This window comes from Hemitrygon akajei, chromosome 1, assembly GCF_048418815.1.
Source record: "Hemitrygon akajei chromosome 1, sHemAka1.3, whole genome shotgun sequence".
NCBI lineage: Eukaryota > Metazoa > Chordata > Chondrichthyes > Myliobatiformes > Dasyatidae > Hemitrygon > Hemitrygon akajei.
The window spans coordinates 36,362,319-36,374,771 of record NC_133124.1 but is presented as its reverse complement, the minus strand read 5'-3'; the positions used below and the strand labels follow the sequence as shown (position 1 = coordinate 36,374,771).

The 12,453-nt window shown below is 37.0% G+C and overlaps 1 protein-coding gene across 5 annotated transcripts in view; it reads right to left on the bottom strand.

The window, feature by feature from the left end:
• Positions 1–12,453, bottom strand: part of arfgef1 (ADP-ribosylation factor guanine nucleotide-exchange factor 1 (brefeldin A-inhibited)) — a 192,857-nt gene that overhangs the window by 104,717 nt on the left and 75,687 nt on the right. For all 5 annotated transcript variants that reach the window (XM_073041032.1, XM_073041023.1, XM_073041041.1 and 2 more), the window contains 3 exons: positions 10,799–10,955; positions 8,396–8,542; positions 3,139–3,318 (listed from right to left, as the gene is read on the bottom strand). In XM_073041032.1, the coding sequence (XP_072897133.1) occupies positions 3,139–3,318; positions 8,396–8,542; positions 10,799–10,955 (484 nt within the window). The remainder of the gene's footprint in view (positions 1–3,138; positions 3,319–8,395; positions 8,543–10,798; positions 10,956–12,453) is intronic.

The following is a 12,453-nucleotide window of genomic DNA, read 5'->3' as shown; positions in this document are numbered from 1 at the left end:
CTCCTCTCAATCGTATCTCTCCCATTTCACGCACATCTGCTCTCACCCCATCCTCCCGCCACCCCACTCAGGACAGGGTTCCCCTTGTCCTCACCTACCACTCCACCAGCCTCCAGGTCCAACATACAATTCTCCATAATTTCCGCCACCTCCAACGGGATCCCACCACCAAGCACATCTTTCCCTCCCCCCCTTTCTGATTTCCGCAGGGATCGCTCCCTACGCGACTCCCTTGTCCATTCGTTTCCCCCCCCCCCCCCCCAATCCCTTCCCACCAATCTCCCTCCTGGCACTTATCCTTGTAAGCAGAACAAGTGCTATACCTGTCCTTACAGTTCCTCCCTCACCACCATTCAGGGCCCCAGACAGTCCTTCCAGGTGAGGTAACACTTCACCTGTGAGTCAGCTGGTGAGATATACTGCGTCCAGTGCAGCCTTCTATATATTGGTGAGACCCGACACAGACTGGGAGACTGTTTTGCTGAACACCTACGCTTGGTCTGCCAGAGAAAGCAGGATCTCCCAGTGGCCACACATTTTAATTCCACATCCCATTCCCATTCTGATATGTCTATCCATGGCCTCCTGTACTGTCAAGATGAAGCCACACTCAGGTTGGAAGAACAACACCTTATATTCTGTCTGGGTAGCCTCCAACCTCATGGCATGAACACTGATTTTGCTAACTTCCGGTAATGCCCTTCCTCCCCTTCTTACCTCATCCCTTATTTATTTATTAATCCCCCCTCTCTTTTTTTCTCTCTCTGCCCCTCTCACAATCACTCCTAACCCGTTCTCCATCTCCCTCTGGTGCTCCCCTCCCCCTTTCTTTCTCCCTAGGCCTCCCATCCCATGATCCTTTCCCTTCTCCAGCTGTGTATCCCTTTTGCCAACCAACTTTCCAGCTCTTAGCTTCATCTCTCCCCCTCCTGTCTTCTCCTATCATTTCAGACTTTCCACTTTCAAATCTCTTACTACCTTTTCTTTCAGTTAGTCCTGACGAAGGGTCTTGGCCCGAAACATCGACTGTACTTCTTCCTATAGATGCTGCCTGGCTTGCTGTGTTCCACCAGCATTTTGTGTGTGTTGCTTAGGTGGTTTAATGATTGGAGGGTGGAATTGTTAATGGGCACATGAGAGATGACAGGTTATCAGGAAGGAAGAGTAGAAGTTATGATTATGCTTGATGGGCTGAAAAGCCCTTTTCAATGCCATAAGAAAATAGGAAAAATTATCAACAAAAATATTTCTCAATAGTGAAGTTTTAAAAATATTGCTCCTCTGTTTTTTAGATGTTATTCTTCCTCAGATGTAAGGCTGCACTAATTAAAATGCCCTACTGCCTAATCTTTTATCTACTCAAACCTTCTTACACATTTGCTCTTCCATTCCTTCAAGACTGCTTTTAGTTGTATATTAAAAAAATGTAAAATCAAAGACTGCCTTTTTTTAGTTTCTCAATTCAAACAGATCTTCATTTATTGATCTTTCTATAATATCCCTGCTTCTCAAATGTATTTGTATTCCTAATGATTATGTATTTATCCTGTATGTTCTACAGAGCTGCACAATCACTACCACTATCTTCTTTTCGTACTCATTAGCACTTGGTACTTTTTGAAATCTGGATTTCACAACCCACAAAGTCTTGCTCTGTACTTTTCCCAAAATCATCTTCTTGACCCTCTTTCTACATGAATATCAGTGATATGTACTATGACTTCTGGCAATTATTACTCCCTTGCAATAATATCTTGCTGCTGCTCAGTAGCATTCCATCCTTGAATTATGTGCGAAAATCAAAGGATGAGTTTGGACACTGCACTGAACAGCTTTCTGTAACAATATATTTTGGAACTAGGTAAGGAACAGGTTATTTTAAAACTCATCCTAAGTAACTACACAAAGAAAATTTGGAATCTTATATTTAGGGTCCACAATATGATCTAAGAGATACCCAAATCAGACTTAAACATGACCACTGAGCTGAAATAAAACCAACTTTTTAAATGTACATTAGATGCATCTCTAACACAGGGTGGTAAATTATTAAGAATTTTGAAATATTTCTTTAATATAACAAATCCACTGAGAAAATAACTAGATAGAAGTAAATCACCACTGATTCACAAAAATCATATAGCACTGCCAAGAATTGTGAAAATTTCAGGAGGCACAATGAGTGCTCACTAATTGGGTGGGAGAAGAGAATAAAAGCAAATTTACAAGAAATATAAATTTTGGATCACAAGCGTTTCTAAGCCTAAGTAAGTTGTGAAAAGAAATGTGGTGCTACAGAGATAATGAGAATATAAAATGGATGAGACATTGGAAAAAATGTTGCATCTGTCTTCTCTGCAGGAAACAATATAGCACAAAGGGAAGCCAAGGGTCTAACAACAATAATGAATTGAATGTAATGACTACACAAGGTAATTATATCTACTATTGTACTGCAATTGATGTGAACAAGTAAACACATTTTGGTTAGGCTATAAAAGACTTTGGTATAATCATATTTGGAGTAGTGTGTGCAGTTTTAGTTCCTGCACAATATGTATACTTCACATATGGTCACAATCTCTACAGAGTCCTGGGTTAGGGAAGTTGGGTTGTCTACCTGACAGGGTTGCACCAATACTCTTCCACCCCAAGAATAAGGTGAATAAAATCATACAGGAAAATTGATTTGAGACCCAGGATTAGTCATGAGCTTAATGAATGTACACACTAAGTTGAAGAATTCATAGCCTACTTCTGCTTCTATTCCTTGTTTTCTCACCAGAATCACCTTATGTGTTATAAGTAACACTGCTAATATGCACATTAATAAAACATAGGGGAAAGAAACACATGTTGTATCTATTTTAAATCTGTCAATCCATTAATTATACCAGAATAGTACACAGCTCATCATATTTCTGTACCAATACCAATATCAATATCAACTGTACTCTCTACATAAGCCACAATCACAAAAATAAATAAATGTGAAAATAAGCAAGTTACATTCAGAATAAAAGATTTTCATGCACATATTCCCCAAGATGGTCCAAGTAATAACAATTCTGATATTTTCCTATACAGAAAGTATACAATCTTTTAGGTTAACACTACCTTCAAGAATTCAATACTCACTGCTTGGTTTTCCATTCGTGCAAATATAACATTCAACATCTGTGTTAATGTTGCCTTGGCTGTGGTTTGATTTATTAAATTTTTACTGGCCAAGTAGATATTGTAACATGTTCTTACAGCCTGCAACACAGTTCCTTCATGTATTTCTATGTGCTGAGATGTCACAGCAGTTAGCAAAGCCTAAAAAGAGAAGAAGGGGAGATGGGAAATGATAAAGCAGGCATTTATTTTCATAACTGCAATTTAACAACTGCATTAAAATCTTAAGGTAATAAGATTCAAGTAATTTAGATATAAAAACAATAAAAGTTGGCAACTGCCCTTCTTATTGGTGGTGGTGGGGTTGGGGGGGGGGGGTAGCTCCTTACTCTTCCCCTCTCACAACATTACATTGAAATCAAAAGAAATCTACTACAATCATTCAAAATACAAACAATTTTCAGTCATGGCTTTAATTTGCAAAATAGTAGCCACTTTAAAAATTGCAGCAATCAAGGGTAGACACGTAAGTAACACAGTCTTAATAGTGCTAAAATGAAATCAGTAGATCATCCATTTCAAATTGCTCTGCAGAAAAATCCATGCAAAATTGTTCTTTATCTAAGGGGGTAAAATAAATCCACTGGCAACAGACTCTCATATTACAGGAATAGAGATGTGTTCGTAGAAAACAGCCAGTACCTCATTTAACATGGAATAACATCATATGAAATGTGAGTAGAAAATAAAATATTGAGTTTTATTCCCTCCCCCACCCACATAAATTACATGTAAGATTTGTTTTCAGTATTTCATTAAGAATTCTGTAAGGGCAAATATCAATAAGCTGAATAGTTTTAACATGAACATCACCTAAACTTGGTAATATTACAAAAAAAAGACAAAAGCAACACCTAACCACATACTTTACATGAGAGTCAGCCATTTCTGTATATTTAGTTATCAAAAAGTAAAACAAAATCAACAGTTATTTCAATTTTTTTAAAATCTTGACCACAGTCAAGACATAAATTTACTGACTGTTAAGACAATTCTGATGGGCACCAATGCTTCTCACATTTCTCAATGAAGTCCCAAAGACTAGCCCAGGCTCTTAAACAGTATCTGCAACATCTTATGCTGCGTCACTGTAATTAGGATAACACAAACACTGTAGACTTCCCAAGTTAGGGGGTGGGGGTAGGAGAGGGTGGAGAGAGTTAAAATCAGGTGACTGAATCTGGTTGATCCTGACACAAATACAATGGACTCAATAAGATATGGGTGACCCAAGAAAGGTAATTAGATCATTGTATTTAATTTCAGCTAGCAAGTTTAAATGCATTTAATGACCTTGTGTGTATGGATAGATTTTTTAAAAAGTGTTATAACTGTTTATTTTACAGTTTGAGTATTCCTCATTGTTGTTAATGCTGCAGCTGAAGAATCTAGAGTACGCATCATTTTTCTATTAAATTATCTGATTAATTGGACTGGAAGCAGGTTTGACCCACACCAAAGTGCTGGGTGCTGGCTTTCTGGCAGATGAAACAAAGCAGTCCAGGGGTAGATAGCTGATGATCTTTGTTACTTTTATGCATTCTTATTCAATTCTACTAAGGAATTCATACACAGTTACTTTGTATTTCTTGTTCCTTCCCATTGCATTCAACCTGTTTATCCCCAGGATCATTCCTATAAATCTCCTCGGGACTCTCTATAATGCCAACACAACCTTCCTTATACAGCATATGGTTGCAAAACTGCTTCAGCATTACATCATTGTTTTTATAATTATGCCCTCTGAAATGAATGCTAATATTGTATTTGCCTTCTTAAATACTGACTCAGCATTTAAGTTAACCTGTCAGGAGTCCTCCATGAGGACTCCCAAGTCCCTTTGTAGCTATTTTCTTTTGATTAACTTTCTATTAACTTTGTGATATGGTGCAACTCAAACTACCTGCGACTCAATATCACCAAGACCAAGGAGATGGTGGTGGACTTTAGGAGATCTAGGCCTCATATGGAGCCAGTGATCATTAATGGAGAATGTGTGGAGCAGGTTAAGACCTACAAGTATCTGGGAGTACAGTTAGACGAGAAGCTAGACTGGACTGCCAACACAGATGCCTTGTGCAGGAAGGCACAGAGTCGACTGTACTTCCTTAGAAGGTTGGCGTCATTCAATGTCTGTAGTGAGATGCTGAAGATGTTCTATAGGTCAGTTGTGGAGAGCGTGATGGCTCTTTGTGGTGGCGTGATGGGGAGGAAGCATTAAGAAGAGGGACGCCTCACGTCTTAATAAGCTGGTAAAGAAGGCGGGCTCTGTCGTGGGCAAAGTACTGGAGAGTTTAACATCGGTAGCTGAGCGAAGGGCGCTGAGTAGGCTACGGTCAATTATGGAAAACTCTGAACATCCTCTACATAGCACCATCCAGAGACAGAGAAGCAGTTTCAGCGACAGGTTACTATCGATGCAATGCTCCTCAGACAGGATGAAGAGGTCAATACTCCCCAATGCCATTAGGCTTTACAATTCAACCGCCAGGACTTAAGAACTTTTAAAAAGCTATTATTAATGCTTTTTGAGATAGTGATTTAGATGCATATCATATTTTTTACTGAGTTAAGTATTGTATGTTATTAGTTTTGCTACAACAAGTGTATGGGACATTGGAAAAAAAAAGTTGAATTTCCCCATGGGGATGAATAAAGTATCTATCTATCTATCTATCTATTAACCTTGCACAATGTGATGGAGCAAGATTTGGCAATTCCTTCTTGCAAATTTTGTCAAGCTGTGCCAGGTTAGTTAGGGGTGGCGTTGGACGGCAATCTTGAGGACTTGCCAGAGATGTTCATTCGGGCTAAGGTCTGACCCATGTGAGGACATCAATTTTCTTCAGGTGAAGCCATTCTGTGCTTGCTCAGGCAGAGTGCTTTGGTTTGCTGTCCTGCTGAAAGACAAACTTCCTCCTGTTTTAGCTTTCAGGCAAAGGCTAGCGGGTTTGTACCCAAGACCTTTCTGTATTTAGCAGCAATCATCTTTACATCAATTCCGTGCAGATTTCCAATCCCGTAGCATATTGCTACCTCCACAATACTTTACAGTAGGGATGGTGTTACCTGGATGATTATTAGATTTATGCCATATGTATCACTTTGTGTTGAGGCCAACGTTCTGCTTTAGTCTCTTCTGACCAAAAGATCTTCGCCCACATCTTTACAGCTTCTTCTAAGTGATGCTTTGCAAAGTCTTTACAGGCAATTATATACTTTTTTTTTAAGCCAAGACTTCTTCCTTGCCACCCTTTGATTAATACTCTTTGGTGCAAGACCTTGGGAGATTGTAGAGCCATAAACATTAATCTCTAGTTGCAGCTACTGACTTTTGCAGCTCACTCAGAGTAACTGTTGGCATCATATATCCTCTCTTACAAGTACCATTCTTCTCTGGCAACAAAGTTCAGGACAATGGCCTGACCTACGCAGTGTAGCTGTGGTTTCACATGTTTCTTCCTTTCCACAATGGAATGCATTGAGCTCTGAGTTACGTTCAGTGCCTTTGCGATGGTCTTGTACCCCTTCCCCAGGTCTATGCTTCTCTATTATAATTTCCCTACTCTTTTGTCTTCATTTTGGTTTGGTCTGTTGGGAATCTGTCATACTGTTGAATTTGTTGAAAACAGGTGATCCTCTCATTTTCTGTATCAATACATTGTGAGAGTTGGTAAGGTAGTACAGTATGGCACCTGAGGAAAGTTAGCATAGTAATTACAAAATACTTTTCCAGCCTCACGATTTTGGTTTTTAACTTCTAGTAAATTGTCGACAGGATTTGGAATTTTTCTTTTGATCTGACATGATGAACAATGTTTTGTAGATTAGTTAAAAATCTTACTTCAATATATTTTAAGTTTAGAAAATGAGAGAGTAAAATGTGAAAATTGTGGGGGCTGAATATTTCTACTGTATATTTTATTGTCACTGTATATTGATCTTGAATTAAATCATTTTAGGAATCTACATACTACAGTTCATCCTCGTACTGACCAGTTAGCCAATGTCAGTTTTCCTCATGATTCTAAAGTTAGCCAGAGTAGTATTTCAAATCATAGTAAATGTCTTAAATTGTAACATCCAAATTTTAAGCAAAAGGTATGTGCAACTGTACCAATACCTGAAGCATTTCTGGCGTTTACACAAAGAGGAAATTGTTTTGAATTGATGTAAATATTAGCTGAGAAAATATTATCTCTTAAAAGGTAACAAGTCAAGAACCATTAAGAACTATTTATTGTTCAACTGGCAAAGAATAAATGTTTTTATATGCTGTACTTGGGATCATTTATTTTTTGGTGGAAGAGGAAGGGGAGAATACAGTTATTTGAATGTTAAGTTCATGATGTATAGAGCTAGATACAAAAATTTTTGCCCCTTTTCCATTACCAGCAAGATCAAATTTATCAGTTATCAATTTCAACAACTTCAAGTTTCAAGCAAAAATAATTAATGCATTAAAGGTACAAAAGGATTGCAGTAAACAAGAATTTTAACCTTCGTTTTAAACTACTTATATAATCTAGCATTGTTATCAATTAATATTCAAATGAATTAAATTTAACTTCCATTTATTCACCAATTCTAGAAGACACAAAAACATAAATAATCACTGAAAGCAAAAGGAATTGTTAGTATTTTATTAATAACCTGGCGAAAAAGTCCTCCAAAGGCTTGAGACTTTGGTGTCACCCAGACAAGGGATTTTCTGGATTATTAAATGTAATTCTTTATCATTACCACAAAAAGCTTCAATTCACCATTTTTCCTTAAAGATTTTACATTGTGAAATAATACATTATCTAGAGAACTCAGTAAGTTTCAAGGGACACAAGAACCAGGGACTTGGTGAGCCTGATGCCAAACCATATGGTCAGATAGCAGATTATTGGGGTTTTTCCTGCAATTTAAACTTGATGAGACAACATTGTGATGCACTTACTTAATGAGAATAACATTTTACTATATGATATAAAGAATTATAACTGGTTAACAATTAGCCCATCTTGATGATCATCAAGGCACTTGGATATTACCTTAACATTTAATTTGATCATCAAATTTTTAAAAACTTCAAATGGTTCAATGTGTTTACTAAATTGTACAAAGTAATCGCAAAATTTAAGGAGTTGCGCACGTTGTGCCATTACAACAAAAACATGGAGATATTTCCATATATTTTACACAAATAAAAGACTCAAATAGTAAATGTTACCTTAATTATCTGTAGTTGTACACCTTCATCTGTTTGTGGGCCTTGGAAACATCCACATATAGTTTCTATGATTCTATCAATTAATTTCTTGCCAGGTGTTGTACTATCTGGGGCATTACCAGTGAGATGGCCATAAGCAATTAGTTTCTATATGAAAAACAAATTAAAAGTTAGCAACAGAAAACTACAACTCACATCAATCAGACTAACTTTTTTAGTCTAGTCTTTTTTTAAACCATCATATAGATTCAAATAATTAGACACAATTGACATTTGAAGACTCTCTAGCAGCAGCAAACTGGTAAATAACTGCCTAATGACAATAAGGTAGTTGGAAAACTACCTCTGTATTATGTCTGAAATATCACTATCAAATAAGTAAGAGAACTAAAAAGACACATTCACTTAACCTTTCTTTTCCTCCTGATGAAAATAGAAACCTTTAATCTGTGGCTCACCTAGATTTGGAAATCAATGAAGATAAGTGAAATGCATCCTCCCACATTTGGATACTAAGATTAATTCTTAGTTTTTTCATCTGCCTTTTAACTGTTCATTTCAACAGTATTCTTCCAAAAGTCCATTTCTATATTTCTCGGTTATAAAAAAATGACTAGCATTTTTAGAATATTAATTGAATTCATCTTAAATTCAATGCACTTGAAAAAAGAGCACCATTTACATTTTTAATCAACTGAGGGCTAACTGCTTCAGTGATTTATTTTCCTGATCTTATAAAAAATGACTAACATTTTTTAAAATATTAATTGAATTAATCTTAAATTCAATGCGCTTAAAAAAAGAGCAACATTTACATTTTTAATTAACTGAAGGTTAACTGCTTTAGTGATTTATTTTCCTGATCTTATTAAACTATGAGTTCAATAACTTGCAATAGTTTGTGTTAACAAATAGACATTTAAGAAAAGGGAGCAGCTTAGCTACAAGACAAAACTTGCTCTCCCAGTAGTTTCATGAGCAGGGCTTGTTCTGATCCATCTATGCCCACCTTTCTGCCTTGCTCTTTCACCACCAAGAACTCCATCGAGTTCAGCAGAGTTGTTAAGTTCCCTCTTCCCAATTTTGTTTCTGATATACTAGCTTCTTTTTAATCCTTTGTACTTAATTTTGTCAATAAGTCAATTATTTGCGATTCCATCACATCAAATAACTCAGTTAAGTCAAGATCATTTGCCTTATAAATTCCCAACAATTTTCACTTACCAACCTATGGTCTTCCACATTCAAATTACATTTAACTTCAGAATATTGGCTTAAAATAAATCCCACCATCAAAGTTAGGTAGTAATTATGTTTATTACTTTCCACGTTCCTGAAATGAGGTAGAAGATTTGCAATCTTATACTACTCTGACGTGGCAAAGAAATCTTGAAGATATAGAGCCTCTGCAATTGTCATCGTATTTTATTGAAGGAAAGGAGACATTCTACACTAGCTGGTGCTTCTACTTTGAAATCTGGCCATTCTTAAGTACATCTTTATTTTTGTACTAACTTTAAAACTGAAATTTGTACATATTTACGTACATACATACCTGGCTCAGCAAGTGAAGGGTTCTGTAACATCAAGATGTAACACACCTAGGTATGATACTCAGGGAAGGATATTATGACCCAAGATTGTAGAGCATACGTATTAAGATGGTGTCAATAATGCAGTAACTGTTTCCATTTTTAGAAAGATTGGCATCCAGTAGAGTTGAGAAAATTGGAAAAACTAACAGTAGAGATGAGGCACTCTTACAAGAAACACAGCAAGATGGTATAGCTAAGTTACACTTTCAATATAAGTTGTATTAAACTGAGATGTAATATCAAATCTTTCATTATATCTTTATTGTATATGCTTTTTAATTAGGATTGGAAATGAACTGTACTACAGATGATTTGAAAGTAATTTTCAGTAGCAAATTAGATACATTTGTATAAGGACAAGAATGTTGGGTCCAGACAAGGTGAGGGGAGTGTAAATAAAGAAATAGCATTTTCAGAGAGGATTCTGGTGTTTAGAATTAAATGGTGTCCTGACTCATACGATTCTGAATGTTACAAATCTATATATGGAAGACTATTAAGCAGCCAACAGGACATAAAGAGCACCAATGTTGTTGATTGTGAACAGAAACTAAGTCTGGTAGTACTTGTTACATGCCAACATCTTGCCTCACTCTGAAGTACTGCTGTGCACCTTGAAGTTAGTCACTTCTAATGGACAAGAATAAAATAGATTGAACTGAGCTGTACTACTTAAAATATTTACACCAATAAAAATCTGCATTAAAAAATTAAAAACAAAATTAACTATTTATATCCTCCTTCTGCAGTACTTGTTCAAAAATAACTTTTTGCGTGTATACTTGGAATTAAATATTGAAATACAAACCTGTAAACAGTCAAGAGATGTGCTGACTATGCGGGGACACTTCGACTGGCATGCCAACTCAAAAGGGAGAAAATATTTGTCTGCTTCAATGAAATTTGCCTTTGATTTGACTGGGGGTAAAGTCCCAGATAGAGCTTTTGCTTCTGCATGGGGAGGACTAAATGCAACAAAGAAATATTATTAATCTTTAACATTCTTTTATAAAGTACAATAACTCCAATTATACTTTTATATGTGTCTGAATTCAACAAGACAAAAATGCTTTACTAGAAGATAATTAAGAAAAAAAATATAACAGGTTTCACTCCATGTCTCTTCTGATTTACTACTGCTTATTCGTACATTTAAAAAACCAAAAGGACTATCTAACTTACAACATCTAACCTCAATTTTAGTGGCTCCTGTTGAAGTATTTACAATATTCACTACAAAAAGTATTCACCCCCCTTGGAAGTTTTCATGTTTTATCGTTTTACAAATTGAATCACAGTGGATTTAAGCAACACACACAAAATGCTGGTGGAACGCAGCAGGCCAGGCAGCATCTATAGGAAGAGGCACAGTTGATGTTTTGGGCCGAGTCCTGACGAAGGGTCTCAGCCCAAAACGTCGACTGTGCTTCTTCCTATAGATGCTGCCTGACCTGCTCTGTTCCACCAGCATTTTGTGTGTGTTACTTGAATTTCCAGCATCTGCAGATTTCCTTGTGTTTGCATTTTCACAGTGGATTTAATTTGTTTTTTTTGGACACTAATCAACAGAAAAAGATTCTTTCCTGTCAAAGTTAAAACTGGTCTCTACAAAGTGATCTAAATTAATTACAAATATAAAACACAAAATAATTGATTGCATAAGTATTCACCCCTTTGCAGTTAGCAGATGCACCTTTGGCAGCAATTACATATAGCTGAGTCTGAGTGGACAGGAATTTGCGCATCTGGACACTGCCATTTTTCCCGATTCTTTTTTAAAGAACAGCTCAAACTAGGGATCATGAATGAATAGCCCATTACAAGTCCAGCCACAAATTCTCAACTGGATTGAAGTCTGGACTCTGACTTGGCCAGTTCAGGACCTTAACTTTGATTTTTTTTAAAGTCATTCCTATGTAACTTTGGCTTTAAGCTTGGGGTCATTGTCTTGCTGAACAACATATTTTCTCCCAAGTCACAGTTCTCTTGTAGACTGCATCAGGTTTTCCTCCAGGATTGCCTTGTATGTTGCTGTATTTATTTTATCCTTTAACTTCACAAGCTTTCCAGGGCCTGCTGCAGTGAAGCATCCTCACAGCATGATGCAGCCACCACTATGCTTCACAGTAGGACTGGTGTGTTCTTGATGATGTACAGTGTTCGGCTTACGCCAAACATAGTGTGTTTAGTCTGATGGCCATAGAGCTCAATTTTGGCTTCATCAGACCATAGAACCTTCTTCCAGCTGACCTCAGAGTCTCTTGTATGCCATCCAGCAAACTCTACCCAAGATTTCATGTGAGGTTTTCCCCCGAACAGTTGCCACTCTCCAATAAAACTGCGGCTGGTGAAGCACCCGGGCAACAGTTGTGTGTGCAATCTCTCCCAGTTCAGCCACTGAAGATTGTAACTCCTCCAGAGTTGTCATAGGTTTCTTGGTGGCCTCCCTCACTAGTCCCCTTC